Source organism: Piliocolobus tephrosceles, chromosome 17 (assembly GCF_002776525.5).
Source record: "Piliocolobus tephrosceles isolate RC106 chromosome 17, ASM277652v3, whole genome shotgun sequence".
Lineage (NCBI taxonomy): Eukaryota > Metazoa > Chordata > Mammalia > Primates > Cercopithecidae > Piliocolobus > Piliocolobus tephrosceles.
In genome coordinates, this window is record NC_045450.1 from 525,384 (window position 1) to 542,728 (window position 17,345).

Consider the following 17,345-nt stretch of genomic DNA (forward strand, 5'->3'; position numbering starts at 1 on the left):
AATTTTTTGTATTTTTAGTAGAGACGGGGTTTCACGGTGTTAGCCAGGATGGTCTTGATCTCCTGACCTTGTGGTCCACTTGCCTTGGCCTCCCAAAGTGCTAGGATTACAGGCGTGAGCCACAGTGCCCAGCCCTCACACGCCACTTTTTCAACAACTGGGTGAATAAGCAACAGCTCAGAGCAGTGAGGTTCTGTGTGTGGGGAGCTGCGAGGTAGGGGAGCTGCCCTGAGGAGGAGAGGAAGGCTGACTGCTCCCATAGGACAACTGGTGAGGACCCAGCACACTGGGGAGTGGCATTGGGCAGAGGGGGGGTGGTCACCAACTTGCGTCTGGTCCCTGGGCTGCTCACCTTTCCCTGAGGTGCAGACAAAGCTGGCTAAAGCACCCTGTCCCTGGCCCAGACCTCAGTGCCGGTGGCAGGGTGGGGGCGGGGTCTCACCTGCACGCAGTTCCTGCAACCTCTGCAGACACTGGCCCACCATGGCCTGCAGCCCCTCCAGCGTGAGCAGGCAGCGGTACTCCTGCATCCAGTCCACGGGGGCTGCAGAAGAGTCAGGGAGGGCAGGTGGGGTCTGTGGCAGTCTGGAAACCCTCCCTGCACTAGCCTTCCACACTCCTCCCGAGACAGACCCAGGACCCACTGACCTGCCGAGAGTTCCTCCCTCACACGCAGTCTCAGCAGCGAACAGGCCTTCCGCAGGCGCCTCGCCTCCGCCTCCACTTCCGCAGCACTGAGCCTGGGCTGGGACCCGCCTGACTGGATATGGGTCAGGAAAACTTCCCTGCAGCCAAGCCCCTCTGCTCCCACCAAGGACAGGGCCTGGAGAGTGGCCCTGGCCATCCCACACCAGCCCCTCCTGGGGCTGCTCCACAAACCTGGCAGGTTCAGAGCCAGAGTACCCCCCCAGGCTCCCACAAGCCCAGCAAGGATACAGCTGTCTGCATGTTCTGGAGGAACTGGGTTTTGGCGGCAGCGGCATCCATGGAATCACTGGTCTGCATGGAACTGAGCTGGACCCACAGGCTGGGGTGCACATGTGGGGTGCCCCAGGAACCACAGAGGGACATGGTTATTCTAGCTGGTGAGCTGGGCCTTGGGAGGTAGGCAAGGGCCAGGGTGGGGACCCCAGGCTGGGCATCTGACTCTGCTGAATGCCCGGAGGGGTCTCCAGAGGATGCAGGGAACCAAGAGGACACTGACCAGAACTAGGGGACAGAACTAACAGGCTGGCAGACTTTTAACGTCAACAATGACCCCACTCACCAAAGAGGGCAAAGAGACCCACTGGAAAGTATCTCGAACCTGCACCCGAGCTTGTGATGCCTCCAGGTTTTCCCCTACCCCTGTCTAGCCAAAGACCTCAGCCTCACCTCAAGTTCTGGGAAGCCGCTTTCCTGAATGCCGCAGGCAGCCGCAGCAGGTGCCTGTCAGAGAAGCCGGTGTTCAGAGGAGCATCGCCTTGCTCTGGGGTCTGCAACTCCCATTTCCTGCTCAGAGCCCAATCAGGGATGAGGCTTCTTGCCCCTTTCCCACACCCGACCCCACCAAGGATGAGCCCCCTTGGATAGGGCTTCCAGAGTGGCCATGGGAGAAGCATGGTCCAGTGCTGCCCCAGTAGAGAGAAGACGGGGCCCCGTGAGCAGAGCCCACACCCTCCAGAGCCCATCTGGAGCCTTTGGCCTGGGCAAACAAGGGGACAGCCACAGAGGAGAGGACAGGACAGGCTCTAGTACTTCCCTGTCCTGATGGTGCCAACCTGGACACCACCACACAGCTGTTTCATTCTGCCAGCTTCTGAGCACGAGCCTCAGGGGTGCGCCCCAGGGCTCAATGCCCTGCCCTCCCTGTCACCCCAAATCCCAGGCTCCTTGCTAGCCAGGGTCTGAGGAGGCAGAGACAGAAGAAGTCCCTCCAGTGAGGGTCTGGGAAACCTACCCCTTCTCCTTGAGTGTGAAGGCTTCTGGGGCTTGAGGAGCAGCCGATGGGGCCATAAGTTGGTTCCTGAGGCCCGCTCCAGGCCTGGGGGCTCGGACTCCTATCCCAACACGGGTCCTATCCAGCACGGACGGCAGCCGGCGCTCAGGGCGGCCCTTGGCAGGCACCGTGGTCTGGCGGAGGCCCTTCGTAGGTCTCGTGTCTGAAGCATGGCCACCAGCTTGGCCTGGGGACTGGGGTGGGGTGGAGGCTGTCATCCCAGGAGAGGTGACAAGGGACCCAGGTTTCAGGCTGGGGGCCTTGTTTCTTTCTCCAGTCTTAGTGATGCCTCTTCGAACCCGAACAGCCTTCTCCAGTGCCTGGGTCAGAAACTCCAAGTCTTTGAGGTCTTGTGGACTGGGTGTGCATGCTGTGAAAGCCAAGAATTACGCAGGGATCTCTCCCCACTGAGGGTCCCTCACAACTGCACTCCAGAAGACAGACCAGAGCAGCACCTGGATTAGGTGGGTGGTGGAGGTTTACCTGGAAGGGGGTCCTCTTCATTAGTTTCTGGCTCTGGAGGTGGCTCCCAAGCCCACGTCCCGGTTGGTTCCCTACAAAGACATGGGCAGCCGTCGCACGGCCAGCAGGCAGGGCCCAGCCCAAACAGACGAAAGGGGGCCGCCGGGCCCCGCGGCAAGCCCCCAGCTCAGAGCTTGCAAAGTAAGGGGGGTGGCACTGACAACCTATAGCTCCGAAGTGGGCGGCTGCGCCCGGTCTCCCAGCCACGGGACCTCGGGGCAGGACTCTGAGGGGCCGAGGGAGGTCTGGCCAGGGGGTCCCGGGGTCCGCGTACCAGGCCTGCAGCAGCCGACGGCAGATGCGCAGGCTCTGCTCCAGTTGCAGCTGTCGCTGTGCGCAGGCGTCCAGGGCGCCCTGCAGCTCGGCCACCAGCCTGGGGGACGCACCGGCGGCTCATCACCTCGGCCAGCGTCGGGCCTCGGGCCCCGCGCCTGACTGCCAGCCCGCCCGCGTCCTCCCGCCCCCTCCCGCCGCGCAGGCCTCACCGGCGCGAGCAGTCCGCGGGCAGCATGAAGGCGGCGGCGTCTCCTTGCAATTTGCCGCCTCTGAAGAGCCACGCCCCTTCCGGGCGGGAAGGCCGCCCCTTCCCGGCCGGGCTGCCCAGTCCTGATCCGGGGCTCCGGGGCCGCCCCCGAGGCCTTCTCTCCCTCCTTGCGGGCGAGCCTCAAGCCCCGCCCACTCCTAACCCCTAGGTCTCCGAGGCCGCCAGGGAGGGGACTGCGGGCGACGCCGGGATTTTGGTTTGGGTAACTGGGTAGATGGGGGCGCCATCATCGCGCTTCTCTTGTAGGGCGCCTGTGAAGGTTATACGAGAGGCTCCATCTGTCCTTATTGAAAGTGCTCCGACGCAGGGACCGGGCGTCCTGCTGACAACCGGGCCACCGAGCACAGGGCAAGGAAGGGGTTGCTGGAGGTGAGGATGCCGCCTGTCAGGAGCTGGGATGAGGGAGGAGAAAGTGTTCACTTTTGGACATGTGACGTGATAGCACTGGGCAGAGGGGAGGAAGCTCAGACCTTGGAGCAGTGGGCCCGGCGAGGTGGCCCTTGGTGGGGCAGGGGACGGGTAGGGACAGGTGACGGGGCCCAGGCAATGGCCAGGGAGGTGGAGGAGCAGTAAGACAGTGTCACAGAGGCAACAGGAGGCTGTCGCGGGAGGGAGTGGGTCACAGGCCAAGCGCTGCTGAGGTCTCGGCGGTGTACACAGCACCAGGGGGGGGGGGGGTTGGCGGACAGGGCCTTCAGTGATGCAGGGGACACCTGGGGGAAGAAGTGAGGAGCGCAGCAGGGCCCCATGTAGTTGGTGTTAACAAGAATAAACAATTAGGGGCAAGAAATCCCAGGCGGTAGCTGGAGGAAAGACAGACCTGGGGGTGCTGTTTAAAGATGGGACAGGTGAGTCCATTCCGTAGTCGTTAATGGGAAGGTGTCATCGCAGAAGGGGAGGAGGGCACAAAGGGAGTTGTCAGGGAGGTTGGGACCCAGGCCGCTCTGGCCCAGCACTGCAGGTGGGCCCCTCCATCAGCGGTGGGGGAGGGTGACGGTGGCCCTGCCTCCCTGGAGGTTCTCTGTGAAGGAGGAGGCAGCACTCGAGATGCAGGAGCCCACCCACCCCAGCAGGTGATGCCAGGCTCCCCCGGAGTGGTTTCCTCCTTCAGGTGCAAGCTGGGAGAAAGCAGAGAACTGACTCCATGAAGAGTTGGGATTTTGACAAAAGAGCCCCTGGACAAGGGGTTGAGGCAACGAAGGACGTCCATCACTCAGATCTGTCACTATCCTCCTCACATTTAATCCTCACAACACCCCTGTGAGGTAGGTATCATCGCCCCCTCTTACAGATGAGGAAACTGAGGCTCACACATGCCCAGGGGCATACAGTCGACAGGACGGGTCTACAGTTCCAACGCTTCGGTTCTCACCCCGACCACGCCCCACCCAGGGTGGCCAGAATTCCCTTATAGTCGCAAGAAGACAGCTGCCGCAGACACGAACACACACAGCACCAGCACACAGAAAAGCAGCAGCTCAGTGAGCATCTCCCAGCCCTGGGTTTCTCGTTCAAGAGCATTTGGGGGGCCAGGCGCAGTGGCTCATGCCTGTAATCCCAGCACTTTGGGAGGCCGAAGTGGGCATATCACCTGAGGTCAGGAGTTCGAGACCAGCCTGGCCAAAATGGTGAAATCCCGTCTCTACTGAAAATACAAAAATTAGCCGGGCATGGTTGGGTGCTTGTAATCCCAACTACCTGGGAGGCTGAGGCAGAATCTGGGAGGCGGAGGTTGCGGTGAGTTGAGATCATGCCACTGCACTCCAGCCAGGGCGCAAAGAGCAAAACTCCATCTCAAAAAAAAAAAAAAAAAAAAGCATCTGGGGGACACTTCTAGCCAAGTGGTTCTTTCTTACATTTGCAGAGGAAACAAGTGGATGGCAGCAGGGTGAGTGTGTTGTGGTAAGCCCATCCCCAGGGAGAGGTCACGGTCACATGGCCCCAGACAGGCTCCCCAGGCGTGGACTGCTGTCTCCCAGGCTCCCTTTCCATGCAGGAGCGGAGTCTCCGTGGCCAGCAGGAAAGCCCAGGGGTCTGCCTCCCTCCCACGGGCCCCCAGAGCACAGCTGCAGTTGGGATCAGCCAGGACATGGCCCCCAACTGCTCTACTCCTCTGCCTCTTGGTCACCTCAGATGTTATAGGGGACTTCAAGTTTTTTCTGGTTAGCCTCTCTGGGGAAATTCCTTTTACATAAAGTGTGGCAGGATGGCATTGAGGGGCTGGAGTAAGATTTTTGTTTTGCAGTTGAACCTAAATAATGGTAGGAATCTCTTGTTTTTTTAATACCTTCTGTTTTAAGTTTTTCTCGTTTTCATCTTGGAAGAAGGAAATTTAGAAATAAAGACAGGAAAAGAATGGTCCAGAAATTCAGCACAAAGAGAGGTGTTCACATTGACAACATCTGTGGGTCACAGACAAACGCCTCTGGGACAGAGCTCTAAAATGAGTAACGTGTCGTAGGGAGTGGGCCTGTGGCCAAGGCAGTCCACGCAGTGTGCAGGGACACAGGCCCCCTTACCATGGAATCCCCACCCAGAAGCAAGTGGGTGCCCCATGCAGACCAAAGTGGATGAGGGGACAGTGGTGTGCTCAGAGCTGTCAGCTCCCCACTGGAGCCCCAAACCAGACAGATGTGGGCAGGAGCTCAAGTGGTGTCTGACTACCCAGGTCACACGTGCCTTGAGCGTGAACGCTGTCAGCTCCTGGCACCGGGCTCTGTTGGGGCTGGGAAGACCAGGACACACATGGGCTGAAGCTTCCAGAGACAGTGAGACACGGAAGGGACAGAGAGGTGCCCTCCATGCAGTGTGGCCAACTGCTTTGAGGCTAAACTTTCCAAAGAGAGGGATCTCACCTTTTCACTCTCATTTCAACATTCTCATGGTTAGCACGGGACTCCTGCGGAGAAAGAAACTTGGTGGCCACAAGTTACCCTCTCTGCTCTCTGTGCGAAGGCCTCTGGGATCTACACAGCATTCCTATGCTGTGCTCCCACCCCTCGCCTCCAGCCCCCTCAGTACACATCCACTGTGGCAAATGCGCTGACACACTTACAGCCTCACAAGGCCCAGGTTCGTGTCCTCCTCCTCACCGTGTACGCATAGGTTTATCCGTTTTACCTGTTGCCGGGGAACACTGCTCTCGGGGGGACTTGGGGGACGACATTGTAAACATGACTTCCTGGCCTGATGGTGGCAGGGCTGTGTGTGCGAGTCACTGTCCAGGGACAGCACTGAGGTAGGTCGGGGCAGGACCCCCAAGCCACCATCCACAGAGCTTGTGGGACTCGTGGTGCTGACGGAGGAGTACCCTGAGGTCGTGACGTCCTTCCCTGGCTCCAGGCTGGTGCGGAGCAGGGACTTGGGTCCTGGGGTTGCAGGGATCTGAGTATCCAGCGCTAGTGCCTGTGGGTCCTGAGGTCTCTCGTCCTCTGGGCAAGCCTCCTCATCACTGGATTCCTGGCAGCAATGCTGTTCTGGGTTCAGGTAGACCACGGTGACATCGAGGATGCCACTGGGAGCTGTCACTGCAGGAAGGTTGGTGGGGAGGGAGATCATGTCACACCCAAGCATCAGGGGAGACCCCCTGCCAGGTCAGGACCCTGAAGTGCAGGTCAAGAATCTTCTACCTTGCTATGGTCCCCTGTGTTACCCTCCTGTGGTGAGAAGTGTGGGTGACATGCCTCTTCCAAGGCTGGACAGCTGCCTGCCATGACTCCAACAACAGTGGAGATGACAAGTTGGGCATCTAGCTCAAGCCAAGTGGATGCAGAAGCAAGCAACTGGGAAATCGACAGGACTCACATTAACTGGGCTTCTGGTAAGGACCCATGCAGTCTGCCTGGAGTTTGCACAGGGCAGTGATCCCAACAGGGCAGTGAGGAATGTCATGTAAACCACGTGGGCACATCTCAAACAACATTCTAGAAAGAAAAATTAGCCTGTCCAGCTAATTTTTAAATTTTTTGTCTTGCTGTGTCACCCAGGATTGTCTTGAACTTCTAGCCTGAAGTGATCCTCCTGCCGCAGCCTCTCAAACTGCTGGGATTACAGGCATGAGCCACCACACCTGGCCTAGAAGGATCTCCATGAACTCCAGACAGGTCTACCTCCCTCATCCTAGTGAGGTCTTCCCAGCACAGAATGAGCAGGCGCCGGATAGGTGTGGCCTAAGTCCTCTCATCCCTGTGTGGTGGGAGAAGCTCCCCTCCTCTTACTCTCCCCGTGCCTGGACACACTCCCCAGCAGGGCAGGAGCTGGCCCCGCCCCGTGCTCTGTGCCCATCCTCCTGCCTCCCACAGCGCTCGCACAGGGCCAGGTGCCCAGAGACCCTCAGTGAGAACCATCCTGTGTGATGTCCCTTCTGGTGTGCCCTGGCCCTACACTCACCGTCGCCCTCCTTCTCGCCCTCGCTCTCCTGGTCGCCTTCGTAGCCAGAGCAGCAGTCTAGGCTCCAGTCGAGGAAGCTGCCCAGCAGCGTCTCCTCCTGGCTGGACAGCTCCGCAGTGGGGGTGGTAACAAAGCTGCCCCTATCCTCCTGGAGGCTGTTCTCCCGCTTCCTGCAAGGTGGAGAGAGCCCAGGAGACCCAGTCATGGGTGGCAGTGCTGGGAGGCCACACCCTCTGCACCTGCCTCTAACACCCGCGTGCCCCGGCCTGTCACTGCATGCTCCCAAAGGGTCTGCTGCATAGAAAATGCTGGTGAAGCTAGAACAGGTATAAACCCTTGAGGCAGGGCCAACCTGGAGGACAGCTCAGGCAAACTCAGGCCCCAGGTCTGGGTGTGAAGCCCAGCCCACCCGGCTCAGCTGTGGGGCCTGGGCCAACCATCTGGTCCCCTGGACACCCTCAGGATGATGCCACCTTCCAGTGTTTTTTTTTTTTTTTTTTGAGGTGGAGTCTTGCTCTGTCACCCAGGCTGGAGTGCAGTGGTGTGATCTTGGCTCACTGCAACCTCCGCCTCCCAGGTTCAAGTGATTCTCCTGCCTCAGGCTCCTGAGTAGCTGGGACTACAGGTGCCCACCATCACACCCAGCTAATTTTTGTATTTTAGTAGAGACGGGGTTTCACCATGATGGCCAAGTTGGTCTCGAACTCCTAACCTCAGGTGATTCACTCGCCTCAGCCTTCCAAAGTGCTGGGATTACAGGCGTGAGCCACTGCGCCCGGCCCCTCTGGTGTTGATTAATAAGGGCCAGGCAGTGCTCAGCCCGGGGCCAGGCAGATTGCATGGAATGGCCTGGCCTTGGGTGGTGCCGGCACCCACGGCCAACTGGGGTCAAGTCTTGCTCGGGATGGGGCTGGAGGCCAGAGTGTGGGCCTGAGCCTGGGAAAAGCTGCCACACCAGCTGAGCCTTTCCACTTCCTGAACCCAGGGCCTGGTGGGGAGAGGGGGTGGAGAGAGCTACCCGTGTCACCCATGGGGGTGTGTCTCAGAGACTGATGGGGCTTTGGGGGGCCTCTGGAGAAGCGGGTTTAACACAGTGAGGCTGAGCACAGGGCCAGGCCCCTCCTGGAGTAGCTATGTGTGTCTACATGGGCTTTCCTCGTGATGACCCTGGCCCCAGGGAGTCGGTGCGTGTGTGGAGTGAGACAGGAGGGTCAGGTCTCCTGCCTTCCGCACAATGGAAAGTGCTATCACGCTTCTTGGGGAGGAAGCAGCCATAGCAGGGGCTTCGGCTGCTTCCCCGGGGTTCCCCAGGTGTTTAGGTCTCCTGCCAGGGGCCCACTCCCCACACAACACTCCTGGAGGCAGCCCTGCCTGGTCCTGTATTGACAGGGAAGACCCAGCCACCCAGTGCCTGCCCTTGGGAAAGTTACGGGTGCACATGGTGCTAAGGAGTCACAGGGGCAGGGCCAGCAGCACAGGGAGGGCCCTGTTCATCGGGGCCTTGCAGGATCAATAGCAGTTCTCCAGGTGGGTAAGGTGGAAAGAGGAAGTTCACTCCAGGATGAACAGCCAAGGTGCTGAGATAGGAGAGGCAGGTAAACAGGTTCACACAGGTAGCGAGGGAAGTGCTGGGGATGTGACTCAGGTCACAGCTCGTGCCGGGAGTGACAGCAGCATCACGGAGCAGATAAGTCCAGGACACACATGACAGGCACGGACAGGGCTAGAGCCAGGCTGGGCTCCCGCATGCTCGAAACCATCTTCCTCCACAGGGAGCCCAGGCAGAGGGAGAGGCAACAGCCTCTGAGGAAGGAGACCTGGGCTGGAAACAGTGGAGGTTACACAGGGGCCTGAGGCATGACTGCAGGGCTCCGTCCCAGGGTCACTGTCCTGGGATCTGCTGCTCCCCTGACAAGCCTTGGGGGCCTCTCTGTGTGACGGAGCGCTGAGGGAACTGGGCCGGCATGAGGGTGCCAGCATTGTATGGCGCAGGGTAACTAACCGTTTGGTTCTCCGTCCCGAGGGAGAGCTGAGGAAGGTGTGGATCTCCCCTGTGCTGAGGAAAGTCGGGGGGTCGGGGCTGTCTTGTGTCACTCCTAATGCTGCACACAACTGGCTGTAGCTCAGCACCTTAGGAGAAGCCAGAGTTAGGGGGTGCAGAGGCCCCGAGGGTGAGGCCCGCCGACACCCCAGCACCCCATGAGACGCCCAGGTGGCAGGAGAGAGGCACCTTTTCCTGGCTGATTTCTCCATAGCGCTTGTCCTCAAATCGTTGCTTCACGGCGGTCAGAGAGACTTGCCTGTAGTCCTTGGGGGCGTCATCGTGGAAGCTGGAAACAGTCACGTAGAGTGGACATGTGAGGCACCCCCTCCTCCCCATTTTTAGCCTTAGTTCACTGAAGTGAGCAATGAGAATGCAAAATGGTGCCGTCACTCTGGAGTCCGACCTGGCAGTTCCCCGAATGGTTAAATTTAGTCACCACAGAACCCAGCAATTCTCTCTAGGTAAAGACCCAGGAAAAAGGAAAAACTATGTCCACATAGAAACCTGTACTAGAATATTCATGGCAGGACTGTTCACAATAGGCAAATGTCCACCGGCTGTGGGATGGATAAACACATGTGGTCCATGCAGGGGAATATTATTCAGCCATGAAAAGGAACAAAGCAGGGACACACGTCACAACACGGACAAACCCAGCAAACGTGACACTGAGGGAAATAACCTAGACACAAAAGGCCACCTGTCCTATGACTCCATTTATATGCAATGTCCAGAATGGGAAAAATCTGTGGACAGAAAGTAGACCACTGCGTCATCTAGGGCTGAGGAAATGGCGGGGGACCAGAGGGTGACAGCTGAGGGGTGTGTTGTCCCTTTGGGGAAAGTGAAAATGTTGTAAATTTGATTGTTGTGATGACAAGCACAACTGTGTGAATAAACTAAAAGCCCATTAAATCATACAATAAAAGGAAGTTTAGTTTGTAAATAATGTTTCTAACTTATCTGGTTTGGAAAAAAAAAATTTAACTTTTTCAGGCAGAAGAGAATAAATGCAGCTCAGAAACAGCTTTTGGTGGCCAGTGTTGGGACGATCTGTGCTCCCCATAAGCAAAGGTGGGGGGGTAAGATCCATGCTGACCCTTCTACTGTCACCCTCGTTCGTTGCCCAGAAGGCACAGGGTCCGGGCACTGCAGGAGAAAGCAGCATGAGCAGCAGCACATGCCAAAGCCCGGGAGATGCCACCAGGTCCCCTGTGGCTGAAGTACAGTATGGGGGTAGAAACAGCAGATGGGCCAGAGAAGGGGCTGCTCAAGGGCAAAGAGACCCCCAGGGAGTTCTGATCTCATCCTGGAAGCCGGACAGCAAGGCCCTGGGTAGTGTACCCGGGACACGCGCGGGGTGGCTGCCAGTGTTCCAGGAGGCTGGGCAGTCACCACGGATAGCTCCAGCCCCCAAGCGGTGAGCGCACGAGGAAAGTGCACTGGCGAGGATGCAGGGATGGAGAAGCAGGAGCGGCTGGTGGAGGCCTCAGCTGGGCGCACAGTGGTTCATGCACCACGACCCACCAGGGCCGGAACAGGCATCGGCTGAGTCACACTGGCAGGGTGGGTGGCAGGTCAAGGTTGAGATGTGGTCTGAATCCTGGAAGTGATGAAGTCTCCCAGGAAAGGAGTCTGAGGGGTGGCAGAAAGCCAGAATTCCCTGGCCCCTTGGGGTGGGTGAGAAGGGAGACTAATACCCAGGCCGCATGGCCTAGGGCGGGAAGCTGAGGCCCCCAAGGGAGGGAGGGTCAGCGTAAGGCTGGCTGGAGAAAAGCCACCCAGGCCTGGTGTGGTGGTGCCTGTGGTTTCAGCTACTCGAGAGGCTGACACAAGGATCCCTTAAGCCTGGGAGGTCAGGGTTGCAGTGAGCTAGGATGGCACCACTGTACTCCAGCCTGGGCCCCCAACTCAAAAAAGAAAAAAAAGCCTACACCGCTGAGTCTGCTGGATTTGGCTGAGGAAAGGGAAGTCATGGCAGAAGCAGGGAAGGGGGAGACCAGGGAGTGGTGGTGCCGAGACGTGGGAGGAGCAAGTCTGTGAGCACAGCTGAGGAGGCGAGAGGGAGATGGCTGGTCGGATGCAAATTCAGCCCCATGCTTGTCCCTGTCGCCCCTCACTGCCATGACTCCACTCAAAGCCCCTGGCCCCGCTGGTCTGCACTGGGCCCTGGCATGGCTGTCCCCTTTGCCTGGGACTCAGATGCCCAAGTGACCCCGGCTGCACTCCCTGAAGGGAGTCGCACCCGCCCGTGCCACATGCCCCGCTCCTGCCTGCTGTTTCTCCCATCATGACCTGACCTCTGAACTCTCTGTCCTGGCCTCTCCCCCAGCGCCCGGCCCACGGTGGGGGCTTCATGCACTGCATAGAACAAACCAACATGGCCTGAAGGGAAGCTGCCAGGGCAGGTGAAGGGGCTTAGATGCAGCGAGGGCCGGGCCAGGCTCAGCAGACAGAAGGGCAAAGGGGCCGGGGCAGGTGGAGGGAAGCCCAGCGGGGCTGGGGCAGAGAGGGGGCCACAGCTGGGCACGATGGGGCAAGGGACCTGCCCGCAGGCTCCATCTTCTCAATGAGACAGAGGATAGATCTATATCAACGGCTGCATTGGGGTGGAAGCTGTTCTCTCAAGGGAAGGGGAGTGAGTATTTTCCCCACTGGGGACCATGTGGTCTCCGCTGCACTATAAGCTTACCCACTGCCAGAGCAAAAGCAGCTGCAGACGATGTGGAAACCAGTGAGGGCGGCTGCTGCCAAGAAAACCCCATTCACAAAAGCAGTCAGATGCCATCTGAGGGCCACAGTGTGCCAGCGCCTGAGCTAGATGACAACTTGACACAGGTACAAGTTACCACAGGTCAGGGAGACGCCCTCATTTTTTTCTAGGACTTTCTGCTGCCTATGCAATGAGCTTGGGTTGGGAGCAGCTGCTCTCAATGTGAAAAAGGTGTGAGATAAGAAAGTTCTGGAATTTTTTTTTTTTTTAGATGGCGTTTCACTCGTTGCCCGGGCTGGAGTGCAATGGCGCAATCTCGGCTCACCGCAACCTCTGCCTCCCGGGTTCAAACGATTCTCCTGCCTCAGCCTCCTGAGTAGCTGGGATTACAAGCGCATGCCACCATGCCCAGCTAATTTTTGTTTTTTTAGTAGAGACAGGGTTTTGTCATGTTGACCAGGCTGGTCTCGAACTCCTGACCTCAGGTGATCCACCCACTTTGGCCTCCCAAAGTGCTGGGATTACAGGTGTGAGCCACCATGCCTGGCCAGTTTTTGTTTTTGGAGACAGAGTCTTGCTCTGTCAGCCAGGCTGGAGTCCAGTGATGTGATCTCAAGTCACTGCAACCTCTGCCTCCTGGGTTCAAGCGATTCTCCTGCCTCAGCCTCCCGAGTAGCTGGAATTACAGGCATGCACCACCACGCCTGGCTAATTTTTGTATTTTTAGTAGAGGTGGGGTTTTGCCATGTTGGCCAGGCTGGTCTTGAACTCCTGACCTCAAATGATCTGCCTGCCTCGGCCTCCCAAAGTGCTGGGGTTACAGGCGTGAGCCACTGCGCCCGACCAAAACTCACCACTTCTTATGAAGGCTCAAGACGCAGGGAACGAGGTCCTCATAGGAGAATCCGGTGAGGTCCCATAGCTGAGTGGTCCAGGGCTGTGCTGGGGAAGAAAGCAGGCCAGGGATGGAGGGGATGGAGGGGACGGAGGGGCTGTGGTGACAGCCGCCTGCCACTTCCACTCTACAGCTCTGTGGGCTCTGCTGTGGAGTTTTTGGAGCTCAGGGTTGCAATCCTTTTAAAACAGTTTCGGAAAAAAACCATACGTAGGGCGTGCAGGCTCACAGTCAGAAATCTGGGACATACTGAAGCTAGGAGCTGTGCTGTATCTCATCCCTGAGGAAGTAACCAGGACAAACGGATGTTGGACTCTTTTCCTTCCCACAGCCTCCTCCTATGTGAGCACCTTCCCTGACACAGGCATCCCTGGGAAGGGCCTCTCCTTACTCTGCCTGTGCGTCAGTCTGGCCAGAAGCAGGGCTGCGGCAGCCAGGCGGGCTGGGGCATAGGTGGACAGGCTGGTGTGCAGCAGGGAGAGCTCGCAGAGGAAGCTGCACAGGTGCTGGGTTCTCAGCTCCACGGGGACTAGCGCCAGCAGGACCTCCTTGTAATCCACCACGGTGGGGACCTAGACAGCCGGGAGCGGGTGTGGGCTCTTAGTGCTTGGGGGCTCCTTGGTGCAGTGCCACATGCAGGCCCAGCGCAGGGTCTGGCCCAGGTGATGTTCACGTTGATGCTGCACGTGCAGCGCACCAGCCCAAGTGGTGATGTGGTGCAACCGTGGCCTCCCGCTCCGTGGCTTTGGGCACAGCAGAGAGAGCTGCCCTCTGAGTCCATGAGGCCTCCCACAGCAGGAAAGCCAAATGCCCACCCCCACCCTCCAGCACAGCGACAACTAGGATTAATAAGGAAAATGGAACCACTGCTTACTCGAATCTTCCCTTCCAAGGCGGAGACGATCTCGCCCATCATTCTCACCAGGTCCTCATACTTGTACGTGTTGTCTGTGAGCCACACGGCCTCCCGGATAGTCAGGATCTCTTTACTGATGAACCTGCAACGCCGAGAAGGGGTCTTAGCACAGAGCCCACTTCCTGGGGCAGGGGTGGGGCGCAGGGACCCAAGGCTTTAGGAGGCTTCAAGGTAGGGAGGGAGCCATGGCTTTGGGTTTTGGTGACAAACAGAGGCTTCATAATGGAGCCAGCTGCCTGTGGCTGACAAGGGGCATTTAAAAAAGGGGAGGCCCAGGCAGGAGGACAGCTTAGCCAGGAGTTCGAGACCACCTTGGGCAACAAAGCAAGACCCTATCTCTTCAAAAAGTTAAAAAATAAAAAATTAGCAGAGCATGGTGGCATGTGCCTATAGTCTCAGTTACTTGGGAGGCTGAGGTGGGAGGATTGCTTAAGCCCAGGAAGCTGAGGCTGCAGTGAGCTATGATTATACCACTGCATTCCAACCTGCGTGACAGAGCAAGACTCTGTCTCAAAAAATAATCATCATAATAACAATAGGGGGGAGGTCAGAAAGTGCTGGAAAGAAGGATGAGAGCCACAAGGCAGACAGAAAGCAGCAGGGCTGTTAGGCAGACTCACAAATGTCTGCAAAAGGCCCAAGTGCCACCAGCATTCAGTTTGCTAAAAGACACCAAAGACAGAGATTTGCCCATCACATGACAGCTCTATCAGTGGGGTGGAAATGTTTTAGACCCAGAAGGTGGGTGAGCCACCAGATCTAGGAATTGGAGGCAAAGGGCCCAAGGGTTGTTGGCAAGTCTGTGCCCAGTACTGTGTGGCCACAGGAATCCTGACTGTCCCCAGGCAGGGGTCACCCTGTTCTCTGCTGTCCACCAGCGCCAACTATCAGGGAACACGCTGCTCCAGTGGCCCCCGCAAGGCACCTTCCCGTTGGACTGAGGCCAAGTCTCTCGGCTGCTCCGTCCTGGCTGCAGGACGCATGCATGACACTCTGCAGGTTGCATGTGTCATTCATTTGACCAAGAGGACAAGAGGCACGGGGGACTATGCCTGCCAGCGCAGGGACTGCAGACGCCAAAAAGATGAGATGTCAGTAGCCAACAGGGAGCCCAGCGTGGGGTGTGAGGTGGCTGGTTGGGGCACGGCACTTCTGAGAGCAGAGGTGGCGGGCAGCTCAGCCTTTAAAACCTTTTTTTTTTTTGAGACAGAGTTTCCCTCTGTCACCCAGGCTGGATTAGTGCAGTGGCGTGATCTCGGCTCACTGCAACCTACGCCTCCTGGGTTCAAGCGATTTTCATGTCTCAGCCTCCCAAGTAGATGGGACTACAGGCACCCACCACCATGTCCAGCTTGCTTATTTATTTATTTATTATTTATTTATTTATTTATTTAGAGACAGAGTCTTGCCCCATTGCCCAGGCTGGAGTGCAATGGTGCGATCTTGGCTCACTGCAACCTCTGCCTCCCGGGTTCAAGCGATTCTCCTGCCTCAGCCTCCTGAGTAGCTGGGATTACAGGCGCCCACCACCACGCCCAACTAATTTTTTGTATCTTTAGTAGACACGGGGTTTCACCATGTTGGCCAGGCTGGTCTTGAACTCCTGACCTCATGATCTGCCCACACTGGCCTCCCAAAGTGCTGGGATTACAGGTGTGAGCCACCGTGCCTGGTCCCCCATAGTTTCTTAGTTGGAATGGACCCCTATAACCAGATTGATCTATAGACAGATTAACAGGAGAAAAACAAATGGAAGTATATTAACATGTATATTTCATATATACATGGGGAGACAATGGGGAATGAATAGTTCTCAGAGAGGTGGCTTTGAATGACAGTGTATATAGCATTTTCAATAAAGAACAGTCAATTTTTAGAGAAGTGACAAGACAAAGGAAAAGGACTTTGGCAGTAACTTGGGGGAAGGCAAATAAACAGCAGATAAAGGCGAGTTAATAAAGCTTGTTAATGTAGATTTCTCTAGTACCATCTACAGGCCAATGAGGGTCTAAAGCTGTCTCTGGTGGTTAACCTTTTTCTTCCTGGCAGAAGGCAAGGATACCTTTAGTCTTTGTAAGTCTTTATCCTGCTTTTAAGCAAATAGAGGGAGGGCAGAGAGGTTTCCTGCATCTGCTTCTTCTTAATCATCTTCAGCTCAACAATTCTTCATATTTTGGGGTGACATATTCTGTTCTTCCACAGAGGGTTCCTCTCACAGGAGGGTTTTATGACCTGCTTCAGGAAACAGTCAGAAAGTCCTTACCACATATACCATTTCTCAAATATTTTCAGCTTAAAATATTCAATAAGACAAGGTGTCAAATTTTGGAGTAACATGTCCTGAACTACATCATGACCAATATTTAGATAATAAACATTATTACAGTGATACAATGGAATATCACTCGAGAATATAAAGAATAAACTCCTGAAACATGAAACAACATTGCTGACTCTCAAAATTGTTATCCTGAGTGAAAGAGGCTAAACCCAAAACAGTGCCTTATTAGTTATTTATTACTGCATAATATTACCCAGACATTCAGTGACTTAAAGCAACATTTATTATCTCAGTTTCTCTGGGTCGGGAGTCTAGGAGCAGAATAGCTGGATGGTTGTAGCTCAGTGTCTCTCATAAAGTTGCAATGGTTCATCTAGAGCTGCAGTCATCTGAGACATAATGGGGGTAGAGGATCTGCTTCCATGTTTAATTACATATATAGCTATTGGCAGTAGGCTTCAGTTCCTTGCCACATGGGCCTCCCCATGGGGCTGCTCAGGGCATAGCTTCACCAAGAACAAGTGATGCAAGAGAGTGAGAGTGAAAGTGACTGAGATGGAAGCAACTGTGTTTCTGATAACCTAATCTCAGAAGTGATAGACAATCACTTCTACTGTATGTGACTGGTCACACAGACCAACACTGGTACAGTGTTGGAAGGGGCTACACAAAGATACGAATACCAGAAGCCAGGGATAATTTTTGGATCATCTTGGATACTGGCTATCCCAAGGGTATAGTGTATGATTATATTTATATAAAATTCTTAAACAGGCAAAACTAATCTAAAGCTGGTGAAAGATAACAGATAGTGGTTGCACAGTGATGGGAGTTAAGGGTGAATGTTTGAAAAGGGGCATAAGGGAAGTTCTGAATTTCTATAGAACATTTATATAGAAATGGGATAGTGGTTACATGGGTACATATACTTGTCAAAACTCATTGATGAATACATTTAAAATGGATTCATCTTATTTATTTTATTTTTTGAGATGAGGTCTTACTCTGTCACTCATGCTGGAGTGCAGTGGCGCAATCCTGGCTCACTGCAACCTCCGCCTCC

The 17,345-nt window shown here is 56.1% G+C and overlaps 2 protein-coding genes across 4 annotated transcripts in view; both read right to left on the minus strand.

Annotated features, from left to right (window-relative positions):
- TEDC2 (tubulin epsilon and delta complex 2) overlaps positions 1-3,414 on the minus strand; it is a 5,153-nt gene extending 1,739 nt beyond the window's left edge. Inside the window, exons 1-8 of one of the 3 annotated variants that reach the window (XM_023189234.3) lie at positions 2,986-3,407; positions 2,775-2,873; positions 2,462-2,532; positions 1,940-2,348; positions 1,375-1,428; positions 937-1,027; positions 649-760; positions 443-544 (exon numbers count right to left, since the gene is read on the minus strand). In XM_023189234.3, coding sequence (XP_023045002.1) covers positions 443-544; positions 649-760; positions 937-1,027; positions 1,375-1,428; positions 1,940-2,348; positions 2,462-2,532; positions 2,775-2,873; positions 2,986-3,011 — 964 coding nt within the window. In that variant the 5' untranslated portion in view covers positions 3,012-3,407. Of the gene's footprint in view, positions 1-442; positions 545-648; positions 761-936; positions 1,028-1,374; positions 1,429-1,939; positions 2,349-2,461; positions 2,533-2,774; positions 2,874-2,985 lie in introns of all 3 variants that reach the window. The other 2 variants (XM_023189235.3, XM_023189233.3) reach the window with 2 other exon arrangements.
- Positions 3,415-4,265: 851 nt separating this feature from the next.
- CCNF (cyclin F) overlaps positions 4,266-17,345 on the minus strand; it is a 38,977-nt gene continuing 25,897 nt past the window's right edge. The window contains exons 11-17 of the mRNA XM_026447540.2: positions 13,960-14,083; positions 13,477-13,657; positions 13,045-13,132; positions 9,664-9,763; positions 9,436-9,563; positions 7,434-7,603; positions 4,266-6,571 (exon numbers count right to left, since the gene is read on the minus strand). Coding sequence (XP_026303325.1) covers positions 6,096-6,571; positions 7,434-7,603; positions 9,436-9,563; positions 9,664-9,763; positions 13,045-13,132; positions 13,477-13,657; positions 13,960-14,083 — 1,267 coding nt within the window. The 3' untranslated portion in view covers positions 4,266-6,095. The remainder of the gene's footprint in view (positions 6,572-7,433; positions 7,604-9,435; positions 9,564-9,663; positions 9,764-13,044; positions 13,133-13,476; positions 13,658-13,959; positions 14,084-17,345) is intronic.